The 22,007-nt window shown below is 46.4% G+C and overlaps 1 protein-coding gene and 1 pseudogene across 4 annotated transcripts in view; one reads left to right on the top strand and one right to left on the bottom strand.

Moving 5' to 3' along the window:
* Positions 1-19,024, top strand: part of LOC128119304 (uncharacterized) — a 52,535-nt gene extending 33,511 nt beyond the window's left edge. For 2 of the 4 annotated variants that reach the window (XR_008221508.1, XR_008221509.1), the window contains 4 exons: positions 2,516-2,911; positions 12,445-12,545; positions 14,240-14,358; positions 15,022-19,024. Coding sequence is in view for 1 of the 4 variants with exons in the window: in XM_052752703.1 (XP_052608663.1) it covers positions 14,240-14,358; positions 15,022-15,543 (641 nt within the window). In the remaining 3 variants the exon portion in view is untranslated. The remainder of the gene's footprint in view (positions 1-2,515; positions 2,912-12,444; positions 12,546-14,239; positions 14,359-15,021) is intronic. The other 2 variants (XR_008221507.1, XM_052752703.1) reach the window with 2 other exon arrangements.
* LOC128119319 (prothymosin alpha-like) lies at positions 6,556-12,754 on the bottom strand (annotated as a pseudogene).
* Positions 19,025-22,007: the final 2,983 nt, after the last annotated feature.

Here is a 22,007-nt window from a genome sequence, read left to right as displayed (position 1 = left end):
TAGACTTGTACTGGATGCAAAGCTGACTTTAAGGCCACCACTGAGGAAAATAAAGACATATAACTGAGATGCTAAGAAAGGGCAGCAAATAGAATAATAAGAACTAAAACCACAGGAGCAAAGAAAAGGAAGGAAGAAGAATACAGATCAGAACGATGAATGGAAAAGAGAGCCCACTGTGGTGGCTTGTGCCTGTAACCCCAGCTCTTGGGAGGCTAAGACTGGGTTGTCACAATTTCAAGGACAGCTTATATTAGGAGTTCCAGGCCAGCCTAGCTGCAAAGTGAGACTGTCTAAAACAGCCTCACCAAAGCATACATAAAGACCTGTGTGTGTGTGTGTGTGTGTGTGTGTGTGTGTGTGTGTGTGTGTGTAGAGGGTGGGATGCCCATGCTTTCATGCAGTGCTGGAGTCAAGTCCATGTCTAGGCCTGGGCTCTAGCCCTGAGCTGCCTCCCAGCACTGCCTAGGTGCCTTTGTGTTTGAGGTTTTGGACTGCCCAGTCTCTTCCACAGCTGTCTGCACTAACATTTAAATATCTACTAAACACTACCTCCTCCGAGAAGCCCTTACCAATACATAACATTGTTGGCATCTGTGGATCTCAGTTTCCTTACCTGTTATTCTATTCACTGGATTTGGTCATTAGAGTGCTTGCCTTTTATATCTTTGTTTTGATGTTCCGTAGATAGTATATGCTTTATAATGCTTTTTTGTTTTCATTGATAATGTCACTTTGGTTTTTATTATTAAATTAAAAAAATTATTTTACATACCAACCACAGTTTCCCCTTCCTCCTCTCTGCCCGTTCCCTCCCCCCATGTCCTTTCTACCACCCTCCTCCACTCCGCAGGAAGGGTAAGGCCTCCCATGGGAGTCAACAAATCATGGCGTATCTAGTTGAGGCAGGACTAAGCTCCTCTCCCCTGCATCAAGGCTGAGCGAGGCATCCCATCATAGGGAACAGGTTCCAAAAAGCCAGCTCATGTGCCAGGGACAGATCCTGGTCCCACTGCTAGGAGCCCCACAAACAGACCATGCTACACAACTGTCACCCACAGAGAGCTTAGGTCGGTCCCATGCAGGCTCCCTAGCTGTCAGTCCAGAGTCTGTGAGCTCCCACAAGCTCTGGTCAGCTGTCTCTGTGGGTTTCCCCATCATGATCTTGACCACCCTTGCTTATATAAGCTCTCCCCGTCTCTTCAACTGGACTCCAGGTATTGGCATAAAACAGACATGTGGACCAATGGAATCGAAATGAAGACCCTGACATTAACCCATACACCCATGAACACCTGTTTTTTGACAAAGAAGCCAAAATTATACAATGGAAAAAAGAAAGTATCTTTAACAAATAGTGCTGGCATAACTGCATGTCGACATGTAGAAGAATGCAAATAGATCCATATCTATCGCCATGCACAAAACTCGTCCAAGTGGATCAGAAATCTCAACATAAATACAGTTACTCTGAACCTGATAGAAGAGAAAGTGGGAAGTAGTCTTAAGAGCATTGGCACAGGAGATCACTTCCCGAATATAACACCAGTAGCACAGACACTGCGATCAACAATTAATAAATGGGACCTACCAAAACTGAAAAGCTTCTGTAAGGCAAAGGACACAGTTTATAATGCTTCTTAAGTGAATGGACATGATAACACATTTCACTTCCCTTTGGTAAAGCTAAACATAATGATCTGAATTTCCAGTAAACACCACATGAAGCATCAAAATAGACTGCACAGGTCTGTGGTACAGAGTGACACGGAGCTGACAGGTACCTGTCACCGTGTGCTGTCATGGACCTGATGAGGCTAGCATATCTGTGATGACACTGATGTAGACACACTACTGTGCTGCTGGATGCATCAAATTCAGCAGCATGCTGCTGCTGTTTGGCCTGACTGTACTATTCTTGAGCAAATTAAAAATAAAATATTTAAATAATTAAAAGATTTTATTTCATATTTCACCTTTATATTTTATTATTAAACTGTTTAATAGGTGTATTGATGTTTCATACTTGTCACATACTATGTTTAGTATTTATTTTAATAGTTAAAAACTCTGACCTTATGAGATGAGCCATAGCCTCACTGCAGGTGTGTTGCATCTGTTGTATATGATTGCCTTTCAGCTCTGGTTGTGAGATGTGAGTGACACACAAATTCTGTGTATAGATGTGGGTCCCATTCCCAAGAGACCTCAGTGTGTGTGTGTGTGTGTGTGTGTGTGTGTGTGTGTGTGTGAGAGAGAGAGAGAGAGAGAGAGAGAGAATGAATACTTCACTATCCAAAAAGTGTCTGGATGGAGTCACGTCTGGTCCCAAGCATTTGGGATGAGAAATATCCAGCCTGCACCTTAAACCTTGCCTTTGTGTAAATGGCCTGTACAGAGGTGGGGATGACATACGGGGCAAACTCACCTCGGTATGAGGACCAGTGATGGGATCTGAGCGCTCTCAGCCTCACAGTGGGCTTTCTTCACCTGACAAACTTCTTCTTCCCTGCAGGCAGCAGAGACCCTGGACTTCCTGGACTTCCATGTTCTTCCTGGGACTTGGGAAGTATACCATGCACTACCACCACTACCGTTCCTGACTGTGCACACACACACCGCCAGACAGTCCTTTCTTCAGGCATGCATTCTAGCCAGCCACCGTACCCTGTAGTCTGCCTCTCAGGGTCTCTTAAACCTCTCCACTTTCATTCAATCCATGGACTTTGGGCTGCCTGGGCATCCACTCACTCATCTGACTCACCTGTCCCTGGTCTCCTTCCAATCGGCTCCAATCACCGGCCAGTCTGAGCAAAACAAGATGTTTTATTCCTCTCTACTCATGAGTGGTCTTTGCTTGGATTAGAGTTGGAGTCCTGGTGTCACCCAGCACAGGATGGCACTGTACTAGGTTTGTTCTGTTCCAAGTTGGCTGACATGTTGGCAAAGCAGAATAAGACCCCAGTAGAGCTGAGGTATCGTTCTCTCTAGTCCTGGGCTAAACAATCTAAAGGGGAAAAAAGCCAGACAAGCAATGACAATGACAATGGTCTGTATGTCAAATCTGTTGCTCTGATTGGTCAATAAATAAAACACTGATTGGCCAGTGGCCAGGCAGGAAGTATAGGTGGGACTAACAGAGAGGAGAATTGAGAGAACAGGAAGGCGGAAGGAGACACTGCCAGCTGCCGCCATGACAAGAAGCATGTGAAGATGCCGGTAAGCCACGAGCCACGTGGCAAGGTATAGATTTGTAGAAATGGATTAATTTAAGCTGTAAGAACAGTTAGCAAGAAGTCTGCTGTGGCCCTACAGTTTGTAACCAATATAAGTCTCTGTGTTTACTTGGTTGAGTCTGAGCGGCTGTGGGACTGGCAGGTGACAGATTTGTCCTGACTGTGGGCCAGGCAGGAAAACTCTAGCTACACACGTTAAGTCCTGAAGCCATGCCCAATGCACTGTAGGAAATGAACGCAAAAATGCTGGCCTCTGCATAGACGGGCAGGGTGAGGTCTCAGGAAGTGATGCTTCCTTGAATTTTGAGTGGTGAGTAGGAGTTTCTCAGAGGTCAAGATGAGGAAGGACATCCTGGGCCAGTGGTTTCTCAACCTTCCTAATGCTATGACCCTTTAGTACAGCTCCTCAAGCATAAAATTATTTTGTTACTATTTCATAACTGTAATTTTGCTACTGTTGTGAATCATAATATAAATATTTTTGGAGACAGAAGTTTGCCAAAGGGGTTACAACTCACAGGTTGAGAACAACTGTGACCTGGACAGAGAAAACAGCACACAGAGCGAATCAGATAATGGAGGGTTTCCTGTACCACCCATGTGAGTGTGGACAACATCTGGAACAGTGAGTGCTGCCTGGGAGATTTGAGAATCAGATCTGAAAGGTCATTTTGTTTCAACTCATGCTTCTTAAAGGTCTCTCTTCTCTATCTCCGTGGGTCTCTGTCAAAGCCTCGCCCCTAAGGTCCTCCTGACACTGGCCCTCCCAGCCCGTGATGAACCAGTACTGGATTGGTGTCTCTCCATGACACTTTCAGCATCTGATGGTTAGCTGTTTATCACCCACTTCTTCTTTTTTTTTGGTTTTTCGAGACAGGGTTTCTCTGTGTAGCTTTGCGCCTTTCCTGGAACTTGTTTTGTAGACCAGTCTGACCTCGAACTCACAGAAAGATTTGCCCGCCTGGCTCTGCCTCCTGAGTGCTGGAATTAAAGGCGTGGGCCACCCCAGCCCAGCCTATCACCCACTTCTTACTAAAACAAAACCTGCATTGGAGTGGCGCCTCGCCCATGTCCAGAATATTCTCAGCCCTTTGTAGACACCCAACAAGTATTTACACGTGATTAGATCAATACACTCCCAACCTCATGCCTAACGCACTCTGAAGGTTCTCAAGCCACATTCTCAGTGGCTTTCTGCTTCCTTCACCCTTAGCTTTACATCTTGCTGTTTGATTACAAAATCTGAGCCTGCCTCAGTTAGGCAGAATTTCCTTTGATTTTTAAGAGTTGTCCATGTTGTTAAATGTCTCAGACATTCCTCCCACCCTTGAAACTCCTTTTTTTTTTCTACTTTTGCTTCTGTTGTGAAGAAGTTCCTCTTCGTAACCATCTTAGTTAATCTTCAAAGCTGTATGAACAGAAGAAACTGGTCTTTTTGTTTGTTTGTTTGTTTTCAAGACAGGGTTTCTCTGTGTAGCTTTGCACCTCTCCTGGAACTCACTTTGGAGACCAGGCTGGCCTCAAACTCACAGAGATCCGCCTGCCTCTGCCTCCCAGTGCTGGGATCAAAGGCGTGCGCCACCACCGCCCGGCACAAATTGGTCTTAATTGATCTCAGTGGCAGAATCACCACTGAGATCAGGAGCCGGGCCAGGCATTTGTTCTGCTCTGCTGCGTGTGGTGGTCGCTACATTGCAAGCTGACAGGTAGAAGAGCATCCCCTGCTGCTCCCTCCCTATGGACCTGCTGTCCCTCTACCTGGGATGGCCTCTCATCTCTCCCTCGCCCGGGGCCTTCCTTTCCTGCTCCAGCTGACCTCCAGTGTCCCCCAGTCTGCTCTGTACCCATCTCACCACACCATCTGTGTTATGAGCAGTGAGTGAGGGTTGATGGGAGATGGAAGGCATCACAGTGGCTGTGCCTTCAGCCGCCGTTTTGACCCTGCTTCTTCCTTAGTAGAATCGAGATGATCGTTTGCCCTTGGACCATGGGATGAGACTGTTTTAAGGTTAGACATGATCTGTAAGAAAAGAACTTTAGAAATGATTCAAAGAAATGAAGATCTCAGACTTCTCATTATGAGATCTTCGTGTGTTACGCTCCGAGAACAGTATGACCCATGCTAAAAGCTCATATAAAGCTCAGCTGTTGGGTGGTGGCGCGTGACAGAGCACGTTGTAACTCCAGTTGAAAAACAAAACTCTGCTCAGCATTGGCTTTGCTTCCTTGGGGGAACTTCCATGTTTGAGCTGTGGTGATCAAAGAGAGGGAGGGACAAGAAGGAAGCTGCTGGCTTTTTACAGAGTGGTGTATTCACTCTGCACAGCCGTATTTCCTGGTCCTCTGCGCGATTGGAATATGCAGGGACTTCTTTGTTCATTCCTCACTAAACTGCTTCTGTGCATTGGAACAGATCAAATAAGATACCCTAGCAGGGTAACTGACATGAAAACCTAGGAAAACGACCACACTGAAGAATTATCTAGGGAACGGATCGGGCTCCTAGCTCATACCTAGGAGTTATTGATTGTTCTCAGATCATTGTTGTTATTTTTGAGTTTTTTAGATTTCTTTATTTTATGTGTATAACAGCACATGTATCCCTGGTGTCTGCAGGGGTCAGAGGAAGTGACGGAATCCCTGGAACTTCTTTTTGAGATAGGAGTTTTTTTTGAGGCTTCTCAGTGTAGCTCTGGCTTTCCTGGATCTCGATCTGTAGACCAGGCTGGCCTTGAACTCATAGGGATCCACCTGCCTCTGCCTCCTGAGCACTGGGATTAAAGGTGTGTGCCACTACCACCCGACTGAGCTCACTGTTCACTTAGACAGGCTGGATGCCAAGCCCAGGAATCCTCCTGTCTCCACCTCCCTAGTGCTAGGATTAGAGATGTGCTACCGTGAGACTCCAGTCTCTCTCTGTCTCTGCTTCCCCAGTGCTAGGGTCACAAATGTGGGCTGCCATCCCCAGCTTTTACATTGATGCTGGGGAATTGAACTTGGACTCTCATGCTTGCACAGCCAGAAGAAATATTACCTACCGAACCATCTCTCCAGCATAATTTCTCAACTTCTCAAAGTTAAACACAATCTCCCAAATTTCCTTTCCTTTTCTTCCTTCCTTCCTTCCTTCCTTCCTTCCTTCCTTCCTTCCTTTCTTTTTCTTTCTTTCTCTCTCTTTCTTCTTCTTCTTCTTCTTCTTCTTCTTCTTCTTCTTCTTCTTCTTCTTCTTCTTCTTCTTCTTCTTCTTCTTCTTTTTCTTCTTCTTCTTCTTCTTCTTCTCCTCCTCCTCCTCCTCCTCCTCCTCCTCCTCCTCCTCCTCCTCCTCCTCCTCCTTCTTCTTCTTCTTTTAGAACAACTCAGCAAAATAAAATTCCAGTCTGTTGTTGAACATTGTTTTACATATACATCAAAGAGGTCAAATAAATAAATAATAAACAAACAAACAAACAAACGGCAACTTCATAGACAAACAAAGGAAGAGGGAAAAAAAACCTTTTATCTTTGGCCTTTTTAACCATCTCATACAAAACAACTACTTATAGTACACCCAAAAAAAATTACTGGAGTGCTCAGAGTTAGAATTTTTTTACAAGGTTTTTTTTCTTCCTTTGACATTATAATGAACATGGTCACACTACAGTAAGGTCTGAAGTAGGACAGAGAACGCTCTGAAGGCTGGTTTGGTCACCCGTTATCATTGAAAATGGCTGACCCCTAACAAGATGTACAAAAGTATAAAATGTAAATAAAAAATACAAACAAATTTTCCTTTTAAAGTATTTTTAAGAAAAAAAAGCAGGGCCTTAGAAGTTTTGGTTCTTTTTCCTCCCCTGCTGCAAATTCACGTGGTTTTGGTGGGGTGGTGGAGAGCTCACGTCGTGTGTGGGTGGCATTGCCCACTGTGGGCGGGTGGGGCCTGCTCCTCCACTCGAAGGTGACCACGTTTAAATTCTGAGACCGGAAGTAGAGGGCGAAAATGTCACGGAGGCCTGAAGTTTAGCTTTTTCTTTTTACTGTCTAGTCATCCTCAGAATCAGTCTTCTGCTTCTTGGTGTCAGCATCAACATTCTCATCATCTTCAGCTACCCGCTTGCCCGTAGGGCCTCAGCCTCCTCATCTTCATCCTCCTCCTCAACTTCCTCCCCATCTTCATCTACCTCATTGTCAGCCTCCTGCTCCCCACTCTCCTCCTTAGCATTCCCATTGGCAGGTGCGTCTCTTCCATTCTCCGCCTCCTCCACAACTTCCTTCTCCTCCAAGTCCTTGGTGGTGATCTCGGAGCTGGTGTCCACGGCCACGTCCGACATGGTGGGGCATGCCAGTGATGTGCTGCAGCGAGGGAGCGAGGAATCAAGCTCCAGGACTCTGGTGAGAAAGCGGCCGGGGTTCGAAGCAGAGGAAGAGGCGGCTGTGGAGGTGGCTGCAGCCAGCACGGAGCAGGACCCCGGAACAATGCAAAGATGGCTTTTCAGAGCAGCCCGCGGGGCAGACTCCCAAGTTTTCTAAAGCTCCTTAGGTTGGCTTTGATTTTCCCCATGCCTGATGGTGCTTCTTGTAAAATTATTTCTTGCCCATTTAGTTGGGAGTAGTTATGGGTGACAGTTGGTCAAGGAGTCTTTGAACCATGAAGTGTCTTTCAAGTCATGCAAGAGCGTTTGCAAGGCCTGGAACCTGGATGATGCTTAGATGGTTTGGTAAAATCATTTTAAAATGAATCCATATGTACTATAGTGCAGTGTAAAGAGAATAGGAAGAATCTTTAAACTCATGGTAGATTTTCTTCATATTTCCAGTAAAGTGTGTCACATTAGATCCATGCAGGTGTTTACTGAGAGGACAACAATTCTAAGTATCTGGAACATGTGTTGAGAAAATTATACCAGCTAGCTCTGCTCTGTGGCTTCTCATGAGAGTCAGCAATAGAAGAAACCTAGAAGACCCGGAGTCCCGGTGGGCTAACCATGGCCCTTGCTGCCTCATGTCTGGGTGGGAGTGCCTTGAGAGTCTGTTGTCCTTAAAGCCTCTGTTCCAGAGCAGAGAGCATCTCCATCCTGCTTTCTCTGAGGACTTCTGCTTTGCACGGTGTGGTAATTCAGGAAAATAATTGTCCCGGGTGAGTGAACTAAGTCAGCCTTGGAAGTCTGCTGTCTCCACTTGTTTTCAGTGATCTAGGCTCTTTGGCAATCAACACTTTAGTGGTTAAACTGTGGATCCTTTTACGGTTGGCCTCATGATTTAAAATGTTGCTGCTTGTACCTCCTGCCCTCCAAAGCCTTTGCAGAGTGCTGTAACTGAACCCTGCCTGTGTTTATGAGCTGGGTCCCACCCAAGGTCCTCTCATGTCCCCTTCTATCACTTTATTGGTTATGGAGTGGTTTTGCTTTGGTGTCTTTGAGAGTGTGTTTCTTTTACTCACCAAAAGAAAAACCGAAAGAAAAAAAATTTTATATAGAGGCAGAGCATCCTTTTCAAATCCTCTTTGCAAAGAGGGCCTCCGAATGAGGAAAAGCTTGTTAAAGTTTAATTTTCCTCCACCCTGGAAGCAGAATTTGGCCCAGTGGATGCCATTCTTTTCAGTAGGCTGTTCATCCTAAGGATGCCCCTTCCTGAAGTGGGGAGTTAGGGCAGGCAAAACGACAACAACAACAACCACCACCATCAGGCCACAGCAGGGCAGCCCGTGCACAGCAGAGCACTGCCTTCTCCTGGTTGGTTCTGTGTAGGTGGGAGAGCTAAGTGGATGTAGAGGGAGCCGCTCAGCTGGCAGGGCTAGCCAGCGTCTGCAGCTCCAGCAGAATCACCAGCTTAGTTGGACAAGCTACTTCTCTACAAGGCAGCACCCATCTTCCGCACGGTGGGAATTGTATACGAGGGTCCTGCGGCCACAGCAACAGATGGCTATGGCAGCTGGGAGGCTGGGACCAGCAGGTGCACATTCTCTCAGGGTTCTGGAGGCTTGAAGGCTGAAATGGAGATGGTGGCTGAAATGGAGTTGTGTCAGCCACTGTCAGCCTCTGCTGCTCTTCGCCCTGTCCCATCCTCTCGTGTGTGTGTGTGTGTGTGTGTGTGTGTGTGTGTGTGTGTGTGTGTGTGACAGAGAGAGAGAGAGAGAGAGAGAGAGAGAGAGAGAGAGAGAGAGAGAGAGAGAGCGCGAGCGCGCGCACAGAGTGAGCGTGGAAGTCAGAGGAGAACTCGCAGGAATCATTTCTCTGTCCGAGGAGAACTGTGATGTCTAGGCTGCAGCCATCTGGTGGAGAAGGGACCTTTTAAAGCTTTGCCACTAACCCTGTCTACTTGCCAAGCTGTGTCCTCTGCTTTTTTCTAATTTGAACAAATGAACCAGCAGGGCCATGGACGGCTGATATGGGGGCTGTTGGCTGTGCAAAATCCCTGCAATTATAAAGTAAAGCAGGGAGCTTGTGGGTGCTTCTCTAGAAACAGCTAGAGCTTCTGTCCACAGCTTTTCAGATGTGTTGGCTGGAGTGGTTAGAAAGAATTATAATGTGAAGGTGGACAGACCCTCCCCATTCCCACTGTTATAGCAAAGCTTTCAAGTGTTTATTTTGATATGGACTGAGGGCTCCATAATCTGTTCCACCTACCATTCCCTCTTCTGGTGGGAGAGTACACCTTGTCACCATGAGTCACAAAGTATTTTGTGCTCCATGAACTATTAATACCATAACAGATGTCCTAGAAGAACAAAGTTTTACGCTTAAATAAGACTTGGGAATCATGTATTGGCTCCGCTCTTCCTGAAGATTAGCAGTACACAGTGGTTTATAGAGGTCTGACAAGGGCCAGTGCCATGGCTCAGTGGATAAAGGGACTTTGGGGCAAGTCTGATGACCTGAGTTTGATTCCCAGACTCCACATGGTTAGAGAAGAGAAAGGACTCCTATGAGTTATTGAGTTGCTCTCTGACTTCCGAACTTGCTCTGGGGTATGTACAACACACACACACACACACACACACACACACGCACACGCACATGCACACGCACACGCACACGCAGAGACACACACACACACATGCGCACACACACACAGAGACACACACAGACACACAGACACACACACACACATGCGCACACACACACAGAGACACACACACAGACACACAGACACACACACACACACTCAGGGGAGGGGAGGTTCCTGAAAAATCTTGCAATAGAGAAAACAAGTCAACTATATTTCAATCCAGAGTATCTCAAATGAATTTGAGTACAAATCCATCCTTCATTCTCTTCTGATAAATGAACATCTGCCATAATCCATGGAAGTAGCGTCTTAGCAATAACCCTTGACGACCACTCCTGGGGAGTGGTCAAGAATACTGACATCGGCATCAGGCTCAAGTCTAAAATTTGGACTTGCTGACTTTTGGAAAGTTAACCGGATCTCTTGAATCCGAGTTTCCTCATCCGTGAGGTGGCAACTTGCTTTACAGAGTAATGCCTGAAGCAATATTGATGAAGTGTTTACCACAGGGCTGGGGATAAAATGACAAGTCAGCACATCCGAGTGTCTCCATCGCCGTCATTTTCACCATCCCATAGCTCGGTGGCTTCTTCGTGTCTTATTCTCAGGGGTCATAACTCTAACAAAAGGAATGAGCTTGCAAAGCCACCAGCCTCTGCGAGAACCCACCCCAGTGGACCAAAGCTGTGATTTTCTCAAGCAGCCCAGCATTCTGGGAGTAAACTTTCTCCAAATTGACCCTTCTGCACCTGAGGCACTTATTTGCACCTGTCAATCAGCCATGACTTTGCTTGGCTGCTCATAGCCAGCTTTGCTGTCTGGAATGGGATGGAGACTCGCACTCAGTCTCTGGCTTTCCTCCGGGGGTGCTTGCCGGGACCCAGAGAGCAACAGGAACAGGTCTCAGTGCACTGCTTGAACCAAGACAACTGGATGGGCCTTTTGGTCTCCCTGGGCAGGACTGCCTGTCATTCGCCATAGCTGTCTCGAGCTTTTCCTCTACCTGCACCTGCACCTCCCAAGTCTCGAATGAGACTGTATCATCCATCAGTGTACAGACTTCTTAGTTTCAGCAGCACCGTTTTACAAAAACCCACCAGTTGACCTATGGGGAAAGGACTGAAGGACAAAACAGGATCCGGGTCCTTGCTGGGGCTGTTGAGGGCATCAAGGCAAAGAATGATGGAGGTTTAGAATAGGTAATAAATGCTAAAGTCCAAGCTGTGTCCCGGGGAGTGGGTGCTGGTGTGTGACCGATGAAGATGACCACTGGCTAAAAGACCAAGCTGTGTCCCGGGGAGTGGGTGCTGGTGTGTGACTGATGAAGATGACCACTGGCTACGCAGATGTGTTCTTCCACCCGGCAGTCTGAGGTGGGGACATGCTCAGCCATTGAGGATACTACAATACAACCCCAGGATGGCTTCAAGCTCCCGATCTTCCTGCTCCCTCCAGAGTGCTGGGACCACAAGTGGGAACACCACACCTGGTTAAATACAGATGCTTTAGCGGCTAGATTTAAGATGACTGTGCTTCATTGGAGTAGGGAGGACTGTGGGAGGCAGGAGGTGCATACCACTGCTAAAAGCATCCAAATTGCTAGAGACCAAAACAGCAGACACTGTGACAAGCAATTCTCGTGGCTCATAAACATCATGAGATCTTAATGTGTTCTGGCTTGTAGTTACACGGCATCTCATAAAATGAGTCCTGGGACAGGAAGATCACAAATTTGAGGCCAACATGGGCTGCAGAGTGAGAACCTGTCTCTTTTGCAAGTATTTAGTGGTTTGTGTTCTATCAGTGGTATGTGCAGGCTCAGCAAGACCATAAGAAGGGTCAGCTCAATGCTAGATTGTGGCATGGCTAGAGGCCACTCAGGAGTCTGATATGGGACAGAGGGACTCTAATAGGAAGCATGTGCTTGAGTCACCATAGATGGTTTCTGTGTTCCTCAGAGCAAGGGCTGTGGACACAGACACACACATGTTAGAGCAAACTGCAAGTGGGGTAATGGTCTGAATGCTACAACTTGCTCTAGCATTGGAAGAGCCTCTTCCTCTCCCACGGTCAGACCACTTTCCCAGCCTCCTTCACGAGACGGCATAACCTTTGTGTTAAATCTTGACTGCTGGGGCCCAGGCTTATTGGATAAGTGCTCTCTCCAGGCAAGGTCCACACGTTGCTCACATGTGAGTCTCCACTCTTCCTCTCTGTTGTCTAGATGCTGCTGCCTGAGGACACACTGGACCTAACAGGGATTTTCAGACCTATTTTTTACCCTCACCTTTCAAACCAGTTAACTAGGTCCCGAGCCTTGCCAAGGTACGTGGTCAGCCTCTCTGAAATGCTACAGAGAGATTCTGTAGGTGTTCGTAGCTCAGCTCTCTTCCAGGTGACTCCTGAGCTTCCGTGGGCTCTCCATCTTGCCCTTCATCTCATCTTCCTGGTAAATTATGCATGTGGGCACATGTCTGCACATGTGAGTGGAGGTCAGGGGACAACCTGCAGTGCTGATTCTTCAGTATCCCTTCCTTCCTTCCTTCCTTCCTTCCTCCCTCCCTCCCTCCCTCCCTCCCTCCCTCCCTCCCTCCCTCCTTCCCTTCCTCCCTCCCTTCTCCCTCTCTCTCTTCCCTCCCTCCCTCCCTTCCATCCTTTTTTCCTCCCTCCCTCCCTTGTCATGGTCTCTCACTGGCCTGAAGTCCACCAAATAGCCTGAGTTATTAACCCCAGGGATATACCTGTCTCTCCCCTCCCAGCACTGGGACCACAAGCACAAGCCACAACACTTGGCTTTTTAAACACGAGTTCTAGGAACCCAACTCAGGTCCTGAGCTATCTCCAAAGCACCTGCCTCCTTCACATTGTTTCATTGTCTTTTGTTGTTTGTTTTCTGAGACAGTGTCTTGCCATGAAGCTCATTTTGTCCTTCAAACTCACAATTCTCCTGCCTCAGTCTCTTAGATTCTTGGAATACAGAGGTGTAACTCCCATGACCAACTTTTAAAAATTACAATTTATTATTGTATGTGTGTGTATGTGTGCTACATTCTATCAGCCCTGTGCCTCTGAGAAACCTGACTAATGAACCAACCAAGCCTGCTGGATTGTCTTCAGAATCATTGCTGGAGAAGCAAGACTTTGGAAACAGCCACTTCACTGTCTGTTTGGGATGCTAAGCACAGAACATATGTGTAATGAATCTCCACTTCACTGTTTGGGATGCTAAGCACAGAACATATGTGTAATGAATCTCCACTTCGCTGTTTGGGATGCTAAGCACAGAACATATGTGGACCGGTTCTGCTTTCCATCAGCTGCACAGCCAAGCAGGAAAGGAAGACTGTATAATATAACAGGACAGGGGGTGGCGGGGACAGTCCTCTCAGCTATGCCCATGAGTCGCTTGTTTACTTTCATCCTGGCTGGAACCGAGCTGGGCAGCCAGAGGCATGTTCATCGTGTGGAGGGATCTGAAGGTCAAGTGCACCATGGAGTCAGATGAGGAGCAGTTCTCCCAGGTTCCAGTGTCCCACTTAATGCCTGTCTGCAATTCTGCTGCTCTTCTGAATCAAGTATAAAGATTTTGTCATCTCAACCTTTCTAAGGAAGTTTCTAAAACAGCATCCATCTGTGGCCATAAACTTTACTTGGAGGCTGGGAAACAGCTTGGTTGATGAGGATCTGAGTTCAATCCCTAGAGCTCATGGGTTTTGGTTTTTCTTTTTTCTGAAGGCTGGGTATGGTGGTGTCTACTAATAATCCCAGAACTGGGGAGGCAGAGACAAGGGAATTTGTGATGGTCAAGGGCCAGCCAGCCTAGGCAAACTGGTGAGCTCCAGGCCAGTGAGAACTCCTGCTTAAAGAAAGGTGGATGGTTGCTAAGGAGACACCAGAGGTTGTCTTCTGCCCTTCATGTGCACACATGCACCCCTGCCCCCAACACACACACACACACACACACACACACACACACACACACACACACACGTCACTTTAATTTGGCTTCTTTTCCAAAGGTAAATCAAGAGGAATCTGGAATGCTGTTGCCTTTTTAAGCTCTGGTTTCCACGAAGTAAAAGGAGCCACAGTGTCTGGGAGGCTCTGCCCTGTTAGGTGGATCCCACCAGACTTCTGGGTAAGTATGAGGAATGCATTCACACCAAATGTGACCACTAGAGGGAGCCTGGGTCTCGCAAACCCTAGACAGATGGGGGAACCACGTGACAGAGGAACAGGGCACAAATTCTTTTTAATTTTAAATTTTACTATTACAGATGTGTCTGGAAAATTATACCTCTCTTTCCAGAGGGTTCACAAATGAATCTACTACAATACAGGGCTCTTAAAAAACAGTTACTAAAGTTTCTGCTCCTTCTGGGCGTAAGAATTATACTTATCATTAATAATAAAATGAAGCAAACATGGCTAGGATGGGACCGAGGAGTGTGTAACAGCCTGGGAGACCCAGAGAATTTGGACATGCCTTGCACTGTTGGTGTATCCCGGGGCCAATTCTGGGCTGAGTCGCTGGGTCTACAGACAGGGAGGGTGGTGGCAGAGTCTGCAAGCCAGAGGGGCCCTCACCAGCACTGGCCTCACACAAGCTAGGTAAGCACTCTACCCCAGAGATCCACCAGCCCAGAAGAGATCTCTCCACCAGTTTCCCTGCATGTTCCTAATAGTGTGGGTTTTGTGAACTGAAGCAGGAACAGGGAGCTGGTGTTGTGGTTGTGTGAGTCTTCATGGGGGTGGGGTGGGATAAAAACAGCTCCTCACCCCAGTGTCCTGCTGTTCACAGAAAAAGATGCTTGCTGTTCACAAGCCCAGTATGCGCCCAAGTGCGGAGCAGTGTGTTCAGAGCCCGGCCTCTAGTTCTCCATTTGTGGAGAGCGTCCAGCTGTTTGTGGTAGCATGGGACTTGTTCAGGAGACTCCAGGCATGCTCATGTCCTGCTTGTGCAAAGATGGAGGAAATTGCAGGAAGTCTCAAACTAAACAGCAGAACAAAACAACAGCCGACCGATCAGCAACCCCTGGAAGATGGTCAGGAGAAAGGCCGGGCGCAGTGCGAAGATGCCGCTGAAACCCAGACAGCGAAACTGCACAGGGTGGAAACAGGACAAAGGCGGCGGTATTGCCAAGTGGAAGGAGGAATTTGTGTGCTCCTGATGTCCCCAGCTCCAGCCATTGGTCAGATAACTGCAGATACGGCCACGGCTCCTGGCTTGGACAGAATGCCAGGCTTTCCTCTTCAGATCTTACCTACCGGAAGAGAGACCAACGGGCTGTTCGGAGACGCACTCCTCTGCTGCAGTTGCTGAGATGGGGGTGCAGGCTCGGCCCTCCCCATCTCCACTCTGTCTTCGTGTCTCACAGCCTTGCTCAGAGCCTCTCAACACACAGGATCACAGAACCCTGACTACCTGAAAAAAAAATCCAGAAAAATGAACAATAGTCTTCAGAATCCTGCCCTCCTTATATATAGTAACATGCCTTCCTTATTTCATCATCATCATCACCATCGTTATTATTTTCTGGTTTGCTTTTTGACTGGTCTCAACATTGCTATGTAGCCAGCGAGGACCTGAACTGATCCTTCCGCCTTCCCCTCCCAAACACTGGCATTGCAGGTGTTAGCCACTATGTCTGGTTCAACTCGTATTTATTTGTTAAATTGGATTTTAAGAACCAGAGAGCATCTCAACAAAGAGTGCAGCACTTCTTGTGAGCACACTGTGGTTTTACAGCTCTTAATCAAAATTCAGTATTTTCTATTTTTCCCTTTGGGAGAAAGTCCTCTGTGCTCAAGTGTAGACCACCCAGGGTGTGTCTTGGCTCTTTGAAGCCTTTGAGGTGTATTACAAGAGCCTAGCCATCAATCCTGGCTTAGACCGAAATGTCTATCCTGGTACATTTTGGCTGCCCCGTCAGTGGTAGAATATATTATAATATGGATCACCTCCATTTCAACCACAATCTTCCCCTGCCCCCCAGCCCCACCCCCGCTGGACTGTGTGATGAGAAATCAATAGCATTGTGTTAAACTATTAGAAACCTACAAATTTGCTTTGTACTTTTTATAATTTTCCATATTAGCAACTTGAGCTTCTACTAGAGTGTTGAGTAAATTTAGTCTTAGTAGGTGTGATAGTTACAACTGATTCTCAGTTTGACAGGATCTAAATCACCTTGGAGACAAGCTTCTGGACAAGCCTGTGAGGGATCATCTAGATGAGCTTTGCCTCTGGGCATGCCTGAGATGGGCTACCTTGATTGGGTTGGTTCAGGTGGGAAGACTCACCTGTACTGGTGGCCCCATTCCCTAGGCTGCAGTGACTGCACAAAGAGAAAGTCAGCTGAGCAGCCGCATTCATCACCCTCTGCTTCCTGCCTGCAAAGGAAATGTTCCTAGCTGCCTCGAGCTCCTGCCTCCATAATGTAGCTGGCTGGACCTCCTACCTCCGTGACATCCCACCACAATGGATTTCACTCTTGAATTAGGAGGCAAAAACAGCCCCTTTCTCTCTTATGTTACTTATGTTGGGCATTTTATCATAGCACTAGGAAAAGTAACTAATACAGCAGGATATTGAAGAGGGTCCTGCACAGACTGGGGTCAACTCATTTCTGCACAGTCAACCTTTTCTTGAATGACAGTGAAGATGGTTCTGGAGTTTGGATCTTTACCTTTAATGGGCAGGGCATGTGCAGAGCAGGCATGTGCAGAGGGCACTGGAAATCTGAACAGGTCTGAAGTTTTGGGGACCCATCTGTGGCTAGTTCTCTGTTGCTGTAATAAAATAACTGAGTACATCAAATCAAATGAGGAGTGCTTATTTTGGTTCATGGTGTTGGCCAGTGAGTGAGGGAGTAATTGACAGATGAGCGTTAATCCCATTCCTCATTTACCATTCACCTCATGGTGGCTAGGAAGCCAAAGACAGAAAGGAAGGGGCCAGAGTCTCAGTAGCTCCTACAAATGCATACTCCTACCCATGGTGATCTCTCTTTTCCTGGACCTCACCTCCTAAAGATTCTAACACTTCCCAGTTGAGCCACAGGCTGGTGAGCACACCTTGGCCACAGGGCATTTGGGGGCCATTTAAGACCCAAAGTGTCACACTGGCCCAGAACACAGAGACACTTGCTTCATACTGTGCTATCTAATACCAGAAACAGAGATGAGGGCACATTGGTGTTGATGGGTAGGGAAGGTGAACTGTAGTGAAGACATTATTAGTCTCTGTGGCTTTCTGTCACAGGGCCAGAGTCCCAATGGCAGGCAGGTACCTAGGTCAAGTAGAGTCACTGTCCTGATCTCTATGCCCTGCTCCTTCTCATGAGCATGGAGTGGGTCAAGAATGTAGTACATTCCATTCCCAAGCCCAAGGTTGCATGAACATTTGCTCCCTTAGGGACGGCTAAGTGATCCATGGCTGCCTAGATGACTTGGCTGGAGCTCTAGCTGGACTCCATCTGTGGGCATGGAGGCATGGTCTTTCCTGGGTGGTAATGTCAAGTGATAGTCAAGAGAGAACGTTGTGGTAATAGGACCAGTTTACAAGCAAAGGTGTAAAGATCTGTAATGAATACCTTTGTTGGGATTGCTAGTATTAATCCTGTAATTACAGCACTTGTGAGGGGCAAGTAAACAGACTGGGAGTTCAAAGCCACCCTCAGCTACACATGAGAGGCCTTGTTTCAATGCTCCCCTCCAAACAAACAAAACTTAAAAAATACTAAAATTAGTAATTGGAAAACTGACTGGAAATTATGTGGGATCAGCAGTGTTGACAACATTGTCTAAAGGTGAGGATTCCAAAACAAAGAGAAAAGGACAGCGGAGGAAGAACCGCTCTTGTCTCACATCCCCCTGAAATCACAGGACATTTACTGTTTAGCTTCTGTCTTCCGGCGCACACTGTTTCCCTATTGTTGAGAGGGTACATGCCTCATATGCATTCAAGTAAATTCAAGTATAAGTGATTGACAGATGAGCATTAATGCCATGCTTCATTGGTTGTCCTCCGCATGGAGCGTAGGCCTCAAAATGCACAGGAAGCTTTCCGAACACTTACTTTTAAAGAATGCTAGTCACATTTTTATTTGTTTACCATATGTATGCATGCACAAACATACACACACACACTGTGTGGAAGTCAGAAGACAGTTGGCAAGAGTCACTTCTCTACTTCCACTGTGCGGTCTGGGGATTGAACTCAGGTCATCAGGTCTTTAGGTTTGGAGGCAAGCATCTTTACTCACTAAGCCATTTTGTCAGCCCCCAAACACTTGCCCATCTGCTTAGAGAATGAACCAACCTCTACCCACAACTCTTTCTTTCTCCACGTTGCCCTCACCTTCCTTCTGTGACCGCCCCATCTTGGGTCCTGGATCACTCGGTGGAAGAGGGAAGAGAACGATGCCGGAAGAGGTCCTTTTCAGGATGCAAGCAAGGGTCCCGAGGCTCAGCAGTCACTCCTCCACTCGGAGTGACAGGTTGTTTGTGAGAGCTCCTGGGCTCAGTTTACCCACGTGTGTACTGAGTTAATAGCACCCGCCTCTCCCTCCCACAGGAACAACATAGGGTGATGCTGGAACACGCACCTTGGTCTTCAGATGAAAGCCACATATAAACCCCAGCTGTTATTATAGGCTGTGGCCTGTGGGAGGGGCCATGGAAGCTACTGTGTTGGAAAGTGCAATGCTGGACCCAGGGACTTCTTGGCACCAGGACCTGGGAGCAATCTGTGGGAATTGAGATCTGTACATTAATCAAAGGACTTAAAAAGAAAATCGGCAGTCGCCCCAGAGAAAACTCTAGAATCCCTTGAAAAATTAAAAATGAATGCATAAAGTAACTTCTCTTGTTTTTATTTCTTCAGCTAAAATAGTACAGAACTCTCACGATAAAAAGCCACATGTCCCAACTCGTGTCCCTCCCCTCGGGTCAGGCCCTGTCAATCTCGTGTCCTTTGATGCTAATTGCCATGTCTCTACACACACATTTACGGAGGTAATTTTTGAACGGTCCAGTTTAGATATTGGCTGTTGAACCTCCGCCCTTGTTTAGTAAGCATTTTAAAGCCATATTATCCTGTCCCCTCAACTATTTATTTTGATTAGGTAATTTTCATTTCTTTTTTGACTTCTTTGAAGTTTCCAGTCATTTCTTGTTCAATAGTCAGCAGTTTTTGTTTTTGTTTTTTTTAAATCTTGAGGGATGACAGTATGTTCATCTCGATTTGCTCTAGGTGCTCCTTTTCCCTTTCTGCCTCCCATCATCCATCACTTGGACTACTACACTGTCAAGGATGATGACAGCCACATCCTGCTCTGAATCCTAATTGTGTTCTGTGCTTTGACTAGGGGATTGGTCTAGGAGCTGCAGGGCACTGATTTGTTTTTGTTTTTTTTTTTCAGTATCTTTTTTTTTTTTAAATTTTTATTTTTATTTTGCAATACAATTCAGTTCTACATATCAGCCACGGATTTCCTTGTTCTCCCCGCTCCGGTCCCCCTTGTTTTGTTTTTTATTTCACCCTGGTCTTTCTTTTTTTTTTCTTTTTCTTTTTGTTAATTCTTTTCTCATACAATACATCCTGACCATAGCCTCTGCTCCCTCCACATCCCCCAGTTACCTTCCCAACCTCCCCTCTGCCCCAGATCCAGTGTTTCTTCATTTCCCTTTAGAAAAGAGCGGGCTGCTGAAGAACATTTCAAAGAATTTAGCAGGGTCTAGTTTTGTTCCACAATCATGTTTTCTTTTGGGGGTTTTCTCACAGTCTCAAATTCCCTTTTAACTCTGGCATTTAAATCAATGATGACAACAATGATGACGATGATGATGATGATGATGATGATGATGATAACAACTATTGTGTGTGGGCGTGCATGCCACATGCCGTAATGTATGTGCAGAGGTCACAGGACAATTTTATGGAGTCGATTCTCTCCTTCCCCCTCACATGGGTTTCAGGAATGGCACCCAGCTTGCCAGGCTGGCACAAGTGCTTTTTCTAGGCAGTCTGGCAGGTTCTGGTACTGCTGGCTGTTTTTATTATTTATTTTGAAGACTAGGGCTCGACAGGCTTCCTCAAATGTTCTTCTTTCTCCCTGATGCTGCACCAGAAACTGCAGTCATCCAGAATTTTCTCACTACTTCAGTATTTCAGAATTCATATTTCTCTCATTCTTAATTTTTTCTCCAATAGCTTTCAAAAGTTTATATTAAAGATAAATTCTTGGTTTTGAATCTTCAAATTTTATGTTCAAACTTTGTGATAGTTTTTCAGGGTGAAGAATTCACAATTGCAAATCCCTCCTCCTCCAGATGCTGGAGGCTTTGTAGACCTCCTTCCAGATGCTGGAGGCCCTGTAGACCCTCTTTGAATGCTGAAGGCTTCATTGTACTGTCCTTTAGCTTCTGGTTTCATTAGTGGGCAGTGACCTGCTTTTGCACTTTCTGGGCTCTAGGGCTTGGTACTGTTTTGAAACTTTACATGGATGGGCCTTAGTGTGAGCGCTTTGTTGTACAAACTTGGACGTTTTCTTCTATCTCTCTTTCTCTTTCCCTACCTTCCCCCCTCCCTCCAGTACCCATGTTGGCAAACACTGTACCATCAAGCTATCTATCTCCTCAGCCCTGGGTGAGACGTCTCAATTTAGAAATGTTTAGTTTTAGTCTGTGGTAACTTCTTTCACCAATTTTGTTGATAATTTTATCTTTTTATGTTTCTTAACTCTTCTTTTACTCACCAAAACGAGCAGATTGTATCCCACCAAAATCCACTGGTGAAAGCCTTAACCTCAGACCATGAGAATGTTTGGGGCAAGGCCTCTGGAGAAGGGACTAAGTTAAAATTAGTCCATTAGGGTGGGAAAAATTTCAATAGGATTGCTGTCCATTAGGGAGAGAAAAGTTTTACACATATAGAGAGACAACACACAGACAAAAACCATGAATGAGGACACAGCAAGTAGATAGCCCTCTGTCAGCCAAGCTCAGAGTTCCTAGAAGCTAAGGCTGCCAATATCTTGATTTCAGAATTTTGTAATGGTGAGAAAATAAGTTTCTTTTACTTAAGCCCCCACTGTATTGTTTTGTTATCGAGGCCCCAGCAAACTGGTCAATCAAGTGATATAAGCAAACCTAAGTCAGCTCATCTTACATGGGGAACTTGCTGGCTTCCTGTGCTAGCTAGTTTTATGTTGACTTGACACAAGCTAGAGTTATCTGAAAAGAGGGAACTTCAATTGGAAAATGTCTCCATAAGATGCAGCTGTAAGGCATTTTCTCAATTAGTGATCAATGGGGGAGGGCCCAGACCATTGTGGGTGGTGTCATCCCTGGACTGATGGTCCTGGGTTCTATAAGAAAGCAGGCCGAGCAAGCTATGGAGTGCAAACCAGTAAGCAGCACTCTTCCATGGTCTCTGCATCAGCTCCTGTCTCCAGGATCCTGTCTTGCTTAAATTCCTGCTCTGTGCTGTGAGATGTCTTTCTGTATGCTGTGAATATGTATTGCTCTGATTGGTTCATAAATAAAGCTGCATTGGCCTATGGCAAGGCAGCTTAGAGGCAGGCAGAAATCTAGGCAGATAGACAAGAAGAGAAAGGAGAGGCAGGGAGATGTCATCCCGCCGTCCAGGGAGCAGCAGGCAATGGCACACAGGTAAAGACACAAAACATGTGGTGACATGTCTCAGTAGTTGAGGAAGGGGAGGAGTCCCAAGTCCAAGAGAGAGAAAAATATCATCCTCAGGAATAGACAGGCAGGGAAACT

Source organism: Peromyscus californicus, unplaced genomic scaffold, assembly GCF_007827085.1.
Source record: "Peromyscus californicus insignis strain IS unplaced genomic scaffold, ASM782708v3 Scaffold_11__1_contigs__length_118956290, whole genome shotgun sequence".
In the NCBI taxonomy this organism is placed as follows: domain Eukaryota; kingdom Metazoa; phylum Chordata; class Mammalia; order Rodentia; family Cricetidae; genus Peromyscus; species Peromyscus californicus.
The sequence above is the reverse complement of the archived record's forward strand: the minus strand, read 5'-3'. Positions and strand labels throughout refer to the sequence as shown.